A 16626-nucleotide genomic window follows, 5' to 3' on the forward strand; every position below is an offset into this window, starting at 1 on the left:
TAATGACAAAAATATAGCACTTTGTATTGTATAAGTTACTTAGTTGTTAAGCTCTGCAAAAGAAAAGAAAAATGTGCAAAAAATGTGTTTCTTTATGGTTACATCTTAAATATTTATTAAATTTAATACTTGAAGTAGCTTCCACTAAACATTAATTTTGGTCAATGAAATGTTTCGACGTGTAAATTAGTTCCCAATTAAGCTTTAAATTCTTTCTTTCGCTTTATCCATTTAAGAAAAATCCTAAATTAAATAGTCCACAAAAGCCTGTATCATCTTTATTATGTTATTTCTTTTTAAGTACGAATTGTACGATGGTAGTTTTTTAGAACTCTAAACGAGTAAACAAATTATTCTCTGCTCTGAAATGAAGTTTAAAAAAAAGACAAAAAGTAATTTGGTTCCCAAATGTTTCCCTAAAAACAGCACCTTAGTAAAGTTGGTCATGAAAGTACTATATACTGTACAAACATGTAATTTTTCTTTCATTAGATGTAAAAACTTAATCAAATATTTAAAGATATTTAATACACTACAGTGATTTTCTTTGTAACATGGCATAAAACACACATACGCAAAGGTAGTAAAATAGAACCAATTTTTATTTGAAAATAAAACCTATTTGAAAATAAAAATTGGTAGCAGGTCTTTTAGAGTTTTGGTCAGACCAGGTAGAGAAAAATTAAGTTCTGGATTTATTCTCATACAAAGACAAATTGTGACTTTAAACAAATACTTTTGGTCATCACAACTGGTTTCAATATTCTCATTGTCATGTTTCACTAGTTGACATGCAGACATAAAACATCATAGAAAAAAAAAAAAAAAAAAACCATTCAACCCCCCCCAAAAAACGTAACCTCTCAAAATCTCTGTGGTACTGGATTTCAAATGTATGTTTGCTTGAATGATTGAATCTCCTCTTTACATCCGATCGCTGATTTAACTGTAAGGTTTTGTATAGTTAATTCTGACAGCAAAACGTGCATGATTTAGGCACAGATAAAACAGTTAAACACAAGGCCAGCCTCAAAACAGGCAAACGGATTACAATACACAGGGTTGAGCATTATGAAGTACTGGACACAAGTTTTTGGCCAATAAATATAGAAAAAGACACGTTTAAAAAAAAAAAAAAAAAAGAAACCCAAATATATCAAATTTGATATTTTCAAGTGTTGCACTGCAAGTACCGCAGCCCCTGGCATTAAACTTGCTCCTGACAGTGTTTTCTCACGCTCAGCATGACACATCAGTGTGTATGCCTACAAATCTCTGTTCAGGCAAAACACCATTCTGTCCTAATTTCAAAAGGCACAGCTTTTACTTACAGCACTGTCAATATAAAAGTGCAAGTTGTTTGCCATTGAGCAATAGAAGAATATAGTAACAAATGAAATATTAAGCTATGACTTAAAACTGTGGCATTTAGAAATAAATGTGTCCTATGAAAAACAATTAAAAAAAATAAATAAAAAATTCCAGTGTCTGTTTTTGAAAGGACCAAAAACGAGATTTCACCCCATTTATCCAACTTTATAACCAATAGTATCAAATGTCAATTTGACCACTTAGGATTTATATTGCATGTTATGTAGAAACCACTTTCATGATACAAATGACTAAATACACTTGTTTTGACACCCATTTATAGTTAAATAAGGCTACAGTAATGTCTGCTTGACTGGCGACGCAAGAGGTACTGTCCATGTGATCACAGAACTGGGTTGCATAGAGGAACCGCGCTGACCGTTTAAAAATAGATTTCCTTATAAAACAGCCTATTAAAATGAAAGGTATAAAATCGTTTATTAGAAAAGGTGTTTTTGTTGTTCCATACAAGGCACAATTAACAAAAAAACAATGTCCAAAAGTCAAGTCAGGACAGGCAGGCTTCTGCTTTGGCAAAAGAACCCCTTTAAAATTCATACCAACTGGAGTGATTGTGATGGGAGTGCTTTGGTTGGTGTTTTTTTGTTGTTTGCAGCTCTGTCGTGGTGCTTAAAAGTAGTGATTTGTGATTATTGTCAGCACTGTGGATCAGAGGAGAGGCCTCACTTTGTGACATACACTTTCAATTGAGCCAACAATCTTTCCCCAGGCTTAGAATTTCCTTGACCTCATACCAATGCAGTTTTCTAAACAGAAGGATTTTGTGCGCAGGCAAAGAGAACAGTCTGGAAACGTATGTCTATGTTCTGAATACATGTGGCTATTTTAGTCAACTTTAGCGCTGCTGCTCCCGTTGGAGTCGAGCAGGTCTGTTGAAAGCTATTGTCCACGAAGCTGGTCCAGCCGGGTGTAAACGTTATCAGCTTGGCTAAGATCTTCAAACACAGGAAGAAGGTTTAGCAGCTCAGCATCATCCACGTCGTCAAACCACGACACCACCGGAATCTGGGGCAAAGAAACACTCGATTATATAAGGTGCATCTACCCTAGCTAAGCGTGCACCAAGTAAACACAAAGCCAATTCAACCCTTAACAGCAACCTATGATAACTAAAGTAATTTTTACCTTTTGTTTCAGGAAAAAGAGATCTAAAGACAAGTGTTTAGTTTGGCGGTTTTACATCATATTGGTCAGGAAAACCTTTTCCTAGTACAGACAGATTCATAATTTGGTTATGTTCCTGGCTTGATTGATCAAATACAGCAAATTCACTTCTGTGGTTCAAGTTCTCAGACAGCTAAATTTGACACATACAACCAACTAAGTCCTTTATGAAAGGCAGTGTGCACCAGATTTGCAGAGACTGGTCCAAACTCACAGCATTATTTGGGTGGAATATGTAAGAGGCAGGAGAGTTGTCCAGGATGAGGGTTTTGTGGAGGTCTCTGCCTAGGCGGCTTAAATCCTTGACATAGCAGCCCTGGTGGAATACACAAGATTCCCGAAACAACCGGGTCCGGAATACTCCTCCCTGGTCCAGCAGGTCCGTCACCGGGTCTGCGTACTGGTGGGAGGATTGGGTAGCAGGTGAGGGAAGAGCAGGGATGTACAAGGCTGGGCTAAGCTGTCCCAAGCTGCTACAGAATATTAAGCTGGGACACAGCTGGCACTAAGACTTTAAGATGAGTTGTGTATAAACTGACACCCATCTATTCCTTTAAGCATGGAGGGTGTGGGTGTTCACTAAGGTGTCTACCAGCACGTTAGAGTAAGAGAGGGAACTAAAAAGGTGAGAGAAAGCAGATCTGATAGATCAGACATCAGCTAAACAAAGATCTTCATGTTTTATTCCAGCATCTAATTTCAGGATCACTGTCAATATCTGATGTGAAGTACCTTAGCGAGACTGGCTGTAAACAGCACACATTCAAACAATTCGCCCATTCTCTGCAGGAACTCGTCCACATACGGCCTCTTCAGCACATACACCTGAAAGGGAAGCAAGAGGTTGGTGAACAGCTCAACAAACATGATTGTCATTTAACCAAATACTGCCAATGAAGCTTAAAGTATATTTAAAAAATAATAATAATAATTTTAGTGCTCAAGAGGTCTAGGACAAGGCTTTTTTTGTAAAGTAGAGCTTAGAATATGTTAAGTCTTATAAAAATAATTATGCCTCAGCTTGATTTCACACAAGTTTTTAAAACTAACTGGGAAACAGGATAAGGAAGCTGTCACCTTTAAAAAATACACTATCAAGACAGGAAGCTGAAACAAATGCAGACTTAGCACAAGATAAAGAGAAATATGCCAATCCTAAAGATATCCAATACATGGAGAACACTTTAAAGAGAAGGTAGTTATTAGTCTTCCAGACACTACAGATAATTGGTAAGATCAGTGCAGCAATAACTTCTTAAACTGGCAGCTTGCTTTGGGATCTTGTAAGTGTTCAAGTGGAAATAAAAGTACACAACATACAATTTAAATTAAACAAAAAAGTGCATCTCTCACTTCTGAAAGATTTTGTGCCATGTCCATTATCAATGCAGTTGCAAGATCAACTAGTCTGTAAAGCGTGAAGGTTTAATAGGGATTTCCATGTTTTTGTTCATCTGCACGATTCATTTCCATCCGTCAGCTGCTAATGGCCAGTTCCTGAAACAAGTAATCAAGAATAGGCCGTGCAGTGTTAACCAGCCTATCCTGGATTACTTGAACCAGGCAGAGGCCCACAGGATTCCTTACCATCACACAGGGGTCGCTCGAATCACATTTCTTAGTTAATATTTCCACACGTCCAACTTTAAGACCTTGTGCCCCAAAGATCAACACAATGCTATACTTGTGTATTTATTTCAAAATCTTCCTTGCAGAGGCACTGTATCAATTATTAATGACATTTTAGCTGAAATGACTCATTTTCCTGCTGATGCATCCACTTTGACTTGTGCAGTCTTGTTCAAATTCTGGCCACTAGAGGGCTCTGTTTAACCATCTTAAAAAAAAAAAAAAAACAACTTAACTGACCCATCCCTTTTCAGCTCAGCAACCACTGCAAACACAACATACATACACCCCCCCCACCCCCTTACAGGAAAGGCACTCATACAGAGTAGTTTACCTGGTGTGTGGTCCCCTCTATCTCCACAGGCACGATGAAGTCTGCATTACTAATAGGCTGGAGGGAGAACACAGAGGGAGATGGTTGGCATGCTCATTCACATGAGCCACGCTGTGTACATTCACATGGCATTACATAACAGCTGAACAGCAAGAACCAGGCTCTTCATCGCTGCCATAAATCACAGCACATAGGCTACACAAATAGAATATGACTTGCTTTGATGTTCCTCAAACACATGCGACGACTTTTCTAAGAGAAACAAAGAATCGCAGCAGAAACACGCCCAATAGACAGGCGGTCGTTTAATCAATGTTACCCAAATACAACTGTCATTTCTGCAGGAAGGAAAAGCTGAAACATCAAATCACCAACTGACATGGGTAAACATGCTGAAATAATGTTGGGCCGGTGTTAGCGGTACCTTGAATGAGCTGTGCACCAGGGTCTCATCCAGGTCTATGACCACACATAGCTTCCCTTGGTCCTGGGCCGTCACCTCAGGCAGCAGGTTTGGTTCAGATAGCTAAAGAAATGCATGTAGACTGTCATATTCATCATTACACTTGAGAAACACAAAGTAGCCAACAGGGCATTGAGTTATATGGAAAACCTGAAAGCTTGGTCTGGATTTTTACCTCTGGGGAAATTCGATTATACTGGTTTTTGTTAAGCATGCATGTGTGGAAGTTTAAGGATTTACTGTAACAGCCTCTGTGTGGTATAGCTTTATGATTAGCATGTGTCTTTTTTGCAGTATTTCTCCAATGCATCTTGTCAAACTCAACAGGAATTCACCTGCAGGGGAAAACGATAACCTTGATTCAAACTCATTTTCAGATAGCCAGCCCCCCCCCCCCCACACACTCTTAGTTTTGTTTCATTCCAGCCTCTTTATGAGAAGAGGCAAAGTGAAATTAATTATTAATTTTATTACATAACAGAAATGGCTTATCTATTACGGATGGCAAATTAAGATCGAGGAAAGACTATGCTGGGGAGGGGGTGCTGGGAGACTGCTAGAACAATTTTGTTCAACTAAACACAAGAAACCAAATGAAACAAAGCTAGCGGTGCCAAATGTTTAATTTGGTTTCATATCAGTAGGAGCCTGGCAGACAATAACCAGGGTCCTACAGACGCTGCTTGCTGTTTGCTCCTGATGCTGGAGGACACTCCTCAACATGAACAAACATGGCATCTCATTAAAATACCCCTAACATGGTGGTGAAGCCCTAATCAAGCTGACAGCGCTCACCAGCGTGGCCAGCAAGCGCTCTGAGCTTTATTTTATTTTTTTCCCCCGCCACCTCAGCAATTATGAGGAACACAATACACCGATTCTCTGCCTGCCTAAAGGACTGATAGTCACTCTCTCATTTCTTATCTTCCTTCGGGGGGTGGGGGGGATAAAGCGAGAACATCAAAGTGATTCCATATCCACAGACAGTTGCGGTTAGCTTTCAAGACGTTTAGAGCAGGTGCAGCGGTGGTTTTAGTTGTAAAAAGACAACAACAATAAGTGCAGTTTTACAACAGCGTGTTAAGTTTATCCGTACAGATGGCTAAACTATTCACACACCTCTTTTATGGCAAGCAGTGTGTGTGTGTGTCTGTGTGTGGGTGTGTGCAACAAGGAAGTAAGATCTTAAATAAACAAAAGTAAAGGCAGGGGCTGAAGCTGAGGTCTTCAAATTGATTTCAGCTGTGCGGAAATATCTCTGAAATGCGAATACTGTTACCTTGACAACCATCCCATTTTCCTGTGACTCCAGCAATCCCTGCTGGGAGGGTGATGGAGGCGGTGGCGGCGGCGGCAGTGCTGGTGATTTGGGGCCATCCTGAGCTTGGAGGCAACAGAAAAGCGCTTTGAAGATGTTGCAACTCCGCGGCTGTTTCAGGGCAGACCGGCTCACCTGGCCTGCCGGGAGCAGAGACACAAACACGCTTCATGAGGAAACAGCAGCACTCAACAGAACCAGTGTTCCCAATGTTTGTGGACCAATAAAAAGGTATGTGGAGCAAGCTGATTGGCCAGCTACTGCATTTCCACAAATTGAGTTCACCTGTGAAACAAATTGGCTAAAATGAACCCTCACGAGGAGGACTTTTTTCTTCCAGTTGGTGTTTTTACATTAAAATGTCCACAAAGATAGTTTTAACTTGATGTGTTTTACGCAGCGATGGCACAACTACATCCAGAGGAAGATAAAATGAAGGCTGCCTGTTCGTTTGCAAAGATTTCTTGTAAACTTAAAAGATGACAAAAAGCCTCCCTGTGAGTGTGTTTAAAGAGGGGAGTGCCCTTTGCTAACAAAACATTTATTTTAAAGTTTTATTTATTAATTATTTTGCAAATTTAGATTAAAAACTAGCAATAACTAATTTTGCGTTTTTGGGGTTGGGCTAGTAAAATTTTCATCTCTACTGGTAAAAAAAAGTAATGTCGGACACTGAAACTGTGTGTCGTCAACATGGGAAACATGGTGAGTGGAGGCCTGAATTACAGCCCACAACTTGGGTCAGATACATGTTATCTAATCTTTTTTCTTATACCAAAATGAAATCTTGATGCAAACACATTGAAATGTTTTCTTGTTTGTTTTTTCCTCTTCATCCATAAAAGATAATTAGGCAGGAGCTGCTTGTGACACACAGATTGAGTTTCTCTAATTCCTGAAGGTACCATCCATCTGTCCACAGGGATGGCACAGCCTCCACATGAAATCTGTTTTTAATGCCTCTGCTGCTGCTGCTGGAAATGGCTGGTACATGTTATATAATCACAGAGGGCGGGAAAACCCACACTTTTCAGCAGTACCTTTCGACAGACAGAAAACATTCCAACCATTTTAAACTCGGGGACCTTTCGGGGCTGCCTGAAGCGAGCCAGAACAGCCAGACAGGCAGCTGGTCGGGCAGTCAGGCAGCCAGCGAGTCGGACAGGCAGTCACACCTCAGTGCTCTGTGCAGGTCTTTGATCAGCCACTGTGACCACCAGCGTCCCAGCCTCAAAAAAGACTTGTGCCACCGCCAGTGTAAGAAAAGGGAGGAAAAACATCCCTGTGATTCCCCTCTAGTGCATTTCATGTGAGGACTTGCAGAATTTTTACCCATCAAAATAGTTCATAAACACTCTCTAGTCCCTGCTAGAAAGAGGAAGTGTGGAAAAGAGTGACAAACAACTGCATACTCAGAGATTTATACATTTATTACTTCTACACTCTGAAGACATAATGCAGACAACAACAAGCATGTTACACAACTCCATGTTTAGGAGACAAAGGACACTGGATCTTGATTTGGTAATTCTGCACACAGCATTTTCACTGGGAAAAACTACAACCTCCATTATTTATAGCCCACGAATGTGCATCTTGCCATGCAAATCAGCCTATTGATTTCCACAGGAAGACATTATTGGCCATGTGTGACATAACAGCATACATTAGATCTCCTCTGCATGTAAAAGGATGGAGAGATGAGAAGAAGGAGATTAATCTTTTAGAGCTTTATGAATGGCGCACACACACACACACACGGATCCAAAATCCAAAACATCCCTTAATCTCACAAAACACGCAATGCAAAATGACATTAATAATAAGAATAATGCTGAAGAATTATTTTGTAAAACCAACACATGACCTGGAGCACCACAGACCTGTAATAACTACAACCAAGAGGCTGAATCAACGAGCAAAGCCTCTTTCAAGCGCAAGCAAAGTGTGCAAACAACGAAATCTTTGAAACGGCGCTACAACGGGCGTGTGCAGAGGGGTGTGTTTGTGCATTCCGCTGTCAATACCGCGGCACCGGGTATTTCTATACAATCCTGCTGTATAATCAGCAGCCCTTAAAGCTCTCTTGGCCTGTAATATACAGCATGGTGTAATACAAATCCCACTCGGGCTGTTTTGTCAAATGAAACGATAAAAATAAAAATAAATAAATAAAAAAAGAGCAGCGCAGCATTATTTCGTGAAGCCAGCGACGGCGCACGGATATGTGACCACCATGGTCAATTAACAAAAACACGAAGAGTAGTTTGTGAAGACTGAAAAACACCGAGCTGTAAGTGCTGCCTGTGGTGACAGTCAGGCAGGGCTCCCCGTGTTCTCTCGACCTGGTGTTGGTGGTAGTAGTAGAAGGATATGGGATGTTGCCAAACGAGCTGGAACCCGATAGATATAAATACAGCAGCTCGTTTTTTATTTTGGAAAAGCTGGGCATGGCAACGACACCGAGAACAACTTGGGGGGGGGGGTAAAAAAAATACACCAGAAAGATGGGTTTGCACAACAAGAGCACACACACTGCCAAAGAAAAAGAGAGGCAAAAACTGGATCAACAATAGCTACTAAGCTCGGTGCGTAATGGAGACTGTGAACTTGTACCTGAGCCTACGTCCGATGCATTAATTCAGCTATAGTGACGGAGATTGAACTACACGGTGATCTGGCCCCCGATACAAAAACAAACACAGGGATTTATTCATATTCACGGTTTTATTTCCAAATTCAACAGCAGTCGATTGGTGGAGGAAAACAACAGGTTTGTGGCAAAACAGAATAAACACATTAAGATAGCTTTCGGCACGGTCTCTTTGTGTTTTCCAGCGATAAGATGTAAAGATTACACTCTGCTCGGTGGTGGATGTCAAAAAAGGGTAATACGCCTCTCTTACCGCGCGTCCGCAGCGCGCAACTGTCAAATAAAAGGGCGCACTACGCGATTTCTTACCGCACTAATCACTTATAAGAAAACAGTACACATAAAAGAGAGTACTGGGAATATTTGGGATGTAAACAACACCCAATCTCACCTGTTTTCGGTGACACTTGGACGTCTTCTTTTTGCACTTGGGTGATAACAGAACTTTCCATCTGACAATCACGGAGCCCTCAAAATCCTCAAATCCTGTCCCCGAGTACTGATGGGCATCCCTCATTGGGTTTTATTGACAAGCTGACGTTATTATTCGCCGAGTTAACTTGTCATCCGCCTCAGTTACGATCCTCGATGGGAGTAGGATTTATCTTGTTCCTGGCTTTCTTTATTATTCTCCCGTCCGCCGCCTCTTCTTCTTCTTCTTCCCTCGGAGGGTCCGCCTGGGGAGGGGGCAAGGCACTTGGATATGTTCTTCGGACGCTATTTGAGACTCCGTGCGGCCCGTCTTCTCGGATGTGCCGATTGTATTGCTGGTAATATCGCAGAGAAGCCCCCCTCTCTTTTGAGAGTCCTCACTTTTGCAGCAACAACATGGAGAATCCAGGCGAGAGAAGGAAAACAACCGAGGAAATGGGGCAAGGGAGGGCGGTTTCAAGCCCCCCGTTACTACAGATAAACAACATCGCCCGAGAGGCCACTAGGAGCGACGGAAAACAGCGAGGATCGATCGCGTACGGAAGATCTAGCGCGGAAAAACGAATTCTGGTTCGTAGTTGGGTGTAAAACGAGAGTTTTGTTGTTATCCCAGGTTTTGTTTTTCTACGGTTGGGACTCCGCGGGCGCCTTGAAACGGTACCCGCGCCCTGATTGGACACCAGGGAGGAGGGGAGGCGTGGTCAAGGCATTCCTCCCCGGCCAGCACGCGCCGCAGCGAACACATTCCAGCGCTGCTCGTACAACAAATGAGATCACGTTGTTTGTGAATTATTAACAAATAAATAAACGAATGCTGATGAACACAACTTAATCAAGAAACATGCGAGTGTACGAGGAATAAAAAAATACACTCATTATTAAACTAAACACTAGGGACGCTATTTATTTATTTTGTTGTTTGTTCACGTGCATTATTCTAATTAAAACTAAATCAGAGGTGGCTGAAATTGTGATCATGTCCAAGTAATTATAGAAACCTTTATTTAGTCAGGGGCAAATCAATGTAAATTACATAAAATATAAATCATCTATAGTGTAACTATGCTCAGGTACTCTGAAATGTTGTTTGGCATCTCTCAGGGATAGAAATACAACCAAGAAAAGGACACAGAGATAAAATGTACATTACAGAAATGCCGAATAAAAGTTATGTATATATATATAATAAAAAAACAGATCAGTGTTTAAAAGTGGCTTTGCACAGTTCTGATACTAGCAGTCTGTCAAGATAAGGCTGTGAATATATGCAGAAATGTATTTCTACATTCAAACACACATATATGTAAGATTTAAAATAATTATAATAAAAAAAATCAAGAACAAGGTGACACAAAAGGAAAAGCAGGAGCATTCATTTTTATAAAACATCACAGAACATGAGCTTAAACATACAATGACATACTTGTCTCACCCAAGACCGCTTAATAATAACAGTCACAAGAGAGATATCTAAGGTAATGCATTGCTGTGCACTGTAACCTAAACTTTAAAACCTTAAAAGTCATAATATATACAAGAATGGCTTTGTAAATGGGGGAGAAAAAAAAGTATTTTTCTATTTGAATGGTTCTTGTAGAAGGTACAATGATGGGTGACATCAAAGGGTTTAAGAGTGCTGGCATCTGCAGAGTCAGGGACTGGTGCACAACCTTCAATCTGCTGCCAAAAGATAGGTTGCCGCCTGAGAAACGAGCATGAGCTAACTTAACTTCCAGGCTTCTCATCAGTCTCTTACCATGAATTTTAAAAGATAATGATTCCTCTAAACCAGATGACCAGCTACCATTTTTTTAAATTATAGCCCAGAATAATAAACACACCCACCAGCACCTCCGCAAATACTGCTTTATCATTATTTTTAGTGTTTTTAATACTTGGATTTCTGCCTCTAATTTGCATTTTCCTCTGGCTTAACTTTTACTTTACCTCCCTAAATTCCTGGTTTTTCCAATGTCATAACCTCTGATTAGAAGAAAAAGAGTAGGAAGAGCTCAGCACCGGGCTCACTGAAGGACATAAAAGTGATAAACACTAAACAAATACACAGGGAATCTGTGTTTGTAGCAGTAGTAAAACGTGAGCACATAAGAGTTTTTAAAGAACCCTGGCTGTAAGAAGATTCAAGTGTCTCTTTTCAAAAACAAAGTATTTTACAATTGTACAAGATTCATTTAAAAGTTGAAATAATCACCTTTAATCCATGTGACAGGAAGAGCTTTTCACCTTTTCCTTCATGGAGACATGAAAGGCTTTGCTGGTAGAGATATAACCCCATGCGGGAGTACATGGGAGAGCTTCATGTACGGAGGTAAGAGAGGGCAGAGTGAAACCAATGACCCAAGCTCCTTTCATTTTTCTCTTTCATTTCACTTCCTACTAAAATGAAACTTGTTTTTTTGCCTAAAACTGCTTGGGTGGAGGGGGGGGGGGTGCGGCTCCAGCCCTGGGAGCCACTGTGTTATGGCAATCACTGAACATTTGCGCAATAACGCACTCAGACTGTGCTGCAGTTACTGTACTTTAGCATGAGGCTGCTGCTCATAAACATTGCAGGATGGTTGCATCATATAGAAATAGAGTCGTGCAGCGTGGCATTTAATAAAGCTATCTGTCTTTACATCCACTTATTCATCCGGGAGGGAGGGGGAAAAATCACAAACAGTTGTGGTTGTAGTTGTTTTTCATTTGAATAAGTTGCATTGAACTGCAGACAAATCCTGTGTGTTATATAATCATTTTCACTACACCGAGTATAGCGATTTTCTGAGCAGCTGGAACTAAAACACATTTGTTTGACCTTGCTCAAATAAACAGAAGTGGGTTTGACATGATGTTAGGCAATGTGGTCAACCATCGGGTCCCCAGATATTTATATTTACAGCGTGGAGGTTCTGCAGAGTGCCTCCTCCTCATCCTCTGAAAGCTCAAAGACCTCTGAGTAAATCAAAGTGATCCTCTCCCCTGCAGCATACAGTAAGCAAATATGGTGTGAAATTAAGCAACAGCACATATCTGCTATATTTAACCACACGAAACACACATGTAAAGCACACTGAAAGCGGCACAGACCGTAAACCTGTAGGAAGAAACGGAGAAGCAGCTTGTTAATAAAAGGAATAACTACACAGCTGAGACGGTCCATTCCAAACACATGTGGGCCCATTATACCGCGAGCTCAGCCAGTGCCCACAGCAGCCACAATGCAAGACATAAACAAGAATGGCCCCGCTGTTTGCATTCCTGGTGTGGGACATTTTAAGGCAGCACTGACAGCTCGGTGTAAAAATATATACAAAACAAGTACGGGCCGCACAGCTGGAAAATGTCATGTGGTTTAAAGCTGATGCCACTGTTTACTAAATCAACTTGAAATTCATTATCAGTGCCTGCGTTCTGCTGCCCTCATCTTCTGGTATTCCTCTCCAAGACAGCAAAAGAGCAGCGGGGTCAGCAGCTGTTAAAAGGGCTAAGGGTTGAGGGGGTGCTGCAGGCGTAACCCTCCACCAATCTTCCAGTGCTCTAACGGGACCTAAGCGCAACCACTTAAGAGCAATAAGTGCACCCGTGCATTTTTTAAAGTCAACATGTGAAGCCATGTTAGTGTTTATTGCATTTTCTACCCCCCCCCAGTGTGGAGCTTTTTGTTTACAATTCAATAACACAGTTAATGATTTTAATAATTGAAACTCATTAAAACAGTGAGTTCTGGTGAGCCACAGTGATAAAAACACTACGGTGCTTTCTACCATAACGAGGGTAATCAAAAGATTTGTCCAAAAACAAAAAAATCAATCATTGACTTTTTAACCTCTAACACACTGGTTCTCAACCTTTTGGGGGCCGGGGACCAGGTGGTTCTTGGAAACATTTCCCAGAACCACCTTTTAATCCTGCTAGTATTTAAATTACTACGTGGGAATTATTTTTAGCCTTTCTACGTCAGACACGTGGCATAATGTGTCACAACATATCAGAGCTTCTGCTGGCTCATATTTGAAATGAGTGGGAGTAAAGGGCACAAGATATTTGTTTGGATGGTGTAAATGTTCACATCTTTGTGTTCTTTATTATATAATGAAGGTCAATTAACTAATTCAAAGCAAATGATTATTTTAGTAACATCAACTGTGTTCTAATATTGGCCAAAACAGTCGAGATAAATTGATGAAACTGTGAAGTTTTGTGTAAGTTTGATCATTTTTAAATGCAGGTTTTCAGCATTAAAACTGAATGATTTGGGGTTAACACCAGAGATGTATCTACTGGGAAGGCAAAGACTGCTTCATGGCTACGAACCCAGACCCCACTTTGAGAATGAGAACCACTGCTCTAACAGCAACGTAACTGGAAATATAAAAGACAAACACACAATAAAGAAGCTCGATGCATCAGCTTTAGATTGGATGAAACACATCACTGAATTTCCATCAAGTAGGGCTGTCACAATAATGGATTTTCAATTAACAATTATTGTCAGACTGAATCAATATTATTGCAATATATACAGAGAGAAAAATAGCTACAATGTTAATCTATGGCAAATAACTTCAACTTAAAATAAGTGCAAAGACTACAAAAGGAGAGTCTGTAACCATCGCTGTGGAAATGGCACACAAAAAAACTATTATCACATGTGCATTATTGACACTCTATCAATATTACATTTTTAAATATCATGGTGAGCATAATCAAATACTAAAATATATTTTTTTAATCTCTGCAAAACTGTTCATCAAGTTTATTTTGGCATTAAGGCCAACAACATAAAAATAAATGACATAACTGACTTTAAAGAACACACACACACACACACACACACACACACACACACACACACACACACACACACACACACTGTCCTTTAGATGTTGTGTTTCTACTTCAAAAATGTCCCACCTGGGGATGCACGGAGTCTACTTACAGCCTCATGCACTCTGCCATGCATTAAAGCCGCATCCAATCATGCTGATGACAAACTGGCTGCTGAAATGTTCTTGCAGCATCTGAGCCTCATGTAGAGCTATGACTGTAGGGTCAAATCATGTGATTTGCTGGAAGAGCCCCCCCACCCCACCCTCCCACCTCACAGGCCTGCCCCTGAGTGGCCTCTGCTAGGCTATGTTTCCAGGAAAGGGGCCTACTGGACAGGCTGTGAGGCCTAGGCAGGGAGACATTGGCTCATTGAGAAAAACAAAAACAGAGAGGGGCGGTGGGAAGACTCTCCCCTCTTACATAAGTCTGCCTCCATGACAGGGAGAGAGAGAGAGAGAGAGAGAAGGAAAAAAAAAAAAGTTCCCCGCCACAATGCAAAGAAAAACCTGTTCATCCGCCTCAGCTCAGCTCGCAAAGCCGAAGCACTTCAGCACTGGAATTCAAACAGTGAAACAAGCAGTGTTTGGCTCTCAGTTGCACAATAAGTTGCAACTCTTCTGACATACCACCACAGGCATGTGCAGCAGCAGCAGCAGCGAGTCTCAGCGCTCAGCAGTCATTTAGTCTCACACAGTAACGCTGCTTTTGGTGACTGCACATGGGCATGATGTAAGCCTGCATGTCCTTTAATGTGTTATGCTGTAAGCTGTGGTAGTGAAATGTTTACTGTAAATGAGAAGTCTCTCCTGAAGCCTGCAACACCTCCCTGTGGCTGAAAGAGAAACTGCAGTTTGAATTCAATTAGCTCAAAATACAAAAAATGTAACCAAACCAAAAAATGTTTGTTTACTGTATTTCTTGGATTGAAGCGGTCTTTAGTGTTTGTAAGTGAACTTCCAGAAAACTTTGTTTTTGCACACTTCTAGCGCCGTTTAAGAACAAAAATTGAGTCTGTTTATTAATAACTTACACGTTATTCTCCTGTTTAATTATATTAGTGCAATTTTAGCTGATTTTGTTACTTCATTTATTTTTATATTTCTTTTTTTCATCACGTCTTAACACCTCTCCGATAAATTCAGTTTCTTCAGACGTTTAAGGTCTAATTTTGTCATCTCAGTTGTTCACATTGGAAGTCTGCACTGTTGCTTTTCTGAGCATAACATCCTGGATCCTTCCTCAGCGGCTCTTCCTGACCTCTTTTTTTCTTTAGCGACTTCCTGCATTTGGGGAAGTTTCTCCTTATCTCTGCTGCATGTCAGAAGATTCCGTATGCTGCTGAGATTCTGAAGCTTCTTGAGCAAATGTGTGATAGTGAGCTGTAAAAATAAAATATGTCTGCTGAAATCCAGCACGTCACTGCCTTGTTGTTGAAAGGCATTTTTGAAGACATGAATTTGTCTTTAAAACTTTAAAACTCCCTCCTGAACATGAAACCACTGATTTTAAAAGCCTGGGTATCATTTGTAAATCTTCTTCACAGGGATTCAGTCTGTTTGGTTTCTTAAAAAAGTCCTGACATGTTTTCTGTCATATTAAGTCCTTCAAAAAATGATTATAAACATCAGACGTCTGTAAACCTGTCAATCTTTAAAATTCACCTAAGCTTTTCACAATCAGCATGTTACCTTTTAATAAAGTTACAGTGACAAATAAATTTGTTTCTTCATTACTAAAAAAAAAAAATCTGTACAGCACCAACCAAACGTCAAAGTTCATCTGAAAGTCAACAAACATCTCGTATAAATAACTTGGGACTAAATAAGACTTCATCTGGAGCTAAACACAGTCAGTCAGGTTGTCCACAGATGCACCTTTGACCCGAATGTCATGAGTCAAACTCAGGCTGCCGCTGGATCAGGATGGTCGTGTCGTTCCCTCTCCTGGTGCTCGGATCGAGCCAGGACACCCCCAGAGCGATCAGACATAACCACACCTGCAGCACAAAAAAAGACAGAATAAAAAAAAAAAAAAGAAAAAAAGCACACACACACAGGCCAAAAAAAAAAAAAAAAAAAAAGGTTTACAGAATGAATTTGTTCAAGTTATGCATCACTTGAGAAAGCATTCAGACCCGCCGGAGAGCCTTCAGGACATGTCTAAGACTGTCCTTGAGTGGACTAGCCAAAGACCAGATTTAAACCTCACAGAACATCTGCGGAGATGAAGACGGCAGTCCAGAGATGCTTTCCCATCCAGCCTTGAAAAGTTCAAGAGGATCTGCTGGAAAGAAAACTGCCCAAATCCAGGTGTCCAAATCCTGCAGACACTCTCGCAAAGAGATTTAAAGCTGCAGCTGCTTCTGCAAAGTCCTGGCTAAACAGTTCTGTTTATGTACTGCTCAGTGG

At 40.7% G+C, this 16626-nt stretch overlaps 2 protein-coding genes across 2 annotated transcripts in view; both read right to left on the reverse strand.

Moving 5' to 3' along the window:
- Nucleotides 1-777: 777 nt before the first annotated feature.
- Nucleotides 778-10033, reverse strand: ctdsp2 (CTD (carboxy-terminal domain, RNA polymerase II, polypeptide A) small phosphatase 2). The gene is made up of 7 exons (XM_085394481.1): nt 9345-10033; nt 6262-6440; nt 4944-5045; nt 4520-4576; nt 3289-3381; nt 2771-2956; nt 778-2397 (listed from the first exon to the last, which is right to left on the reverse strand). The coding sequence occupies exons 1-7, from the start codon at nt 9403-9405 to the stop codon at nt 2272-2274; spliced, it is 804 nt and encodes a 267-aa protein (XP_085250607.1). The 5' UTR covers nt 9406-10033; the 3' UTR covers nt 778-2271.
- A 3748-nt stretch (nt 10034-13781) lies between these two features.
- Nucleotides 13782-16626, reverse strand: part of LOC146645766 (natural resistance-associated macrophage protein 2-like) — a 32124-nt gene continuing 29279 nt past the window's right edge. Inside the window, exon 16 of the mRNA XM_085394480.1 lies at nt 13782-16214. Within this exon, the coding sequence (XP_085250606.1) occupies nt 16107-16214 (108 nt within the window). The 3' untranslated portion in view covers nt 13782-16106. The remainder of the gene's footprint in view (nt 16215-16626) is intronic.

Source organism: Rhamphochromis longiceps, linkage group LG20 (assembly GCF_057381845.1).
Source record: "Rhamphochromis longiceps isolate RC_006_pf linkage group LG20, R_longiceps_female_GT1.1, whole genome shotgun sequence".
Taxonomy (NCBI): Eukaryota; Metazoa; Chordata; class Actinopteri; order Cichliformes; family Cichlidae; genus Rhamphochromis; species Rhamphochromis longiceps.

What these genes read in the sequence shown, in the direction of transcription:
- ctdsp2 (XM_085394481.1), bottom strand. Translation starts at nt 9,405, where the DNA reads ATGGAAAGTTCTGTTATCACCCAAGTGCAAAAAGAAGACGTCCAAGTG. An exon ending in AAAATGGGATGGTTGTCAAG is followed by an intron (nt 5,046 to 6,261) that starts GTAACAGTATTC and finishes GCATTTCTTTAG; the next exon opens with CTATCTGAACCAAACCTGCT. An exon ending in TGGTGCACAGCTCATTCAAG is followed by an intron (nt 4,577 to 4,943) that starts GTACCGCTAACA and finishes TTCTCCCTCCAG; the next exon opens with CCTATTAGTAATGCAGACTT.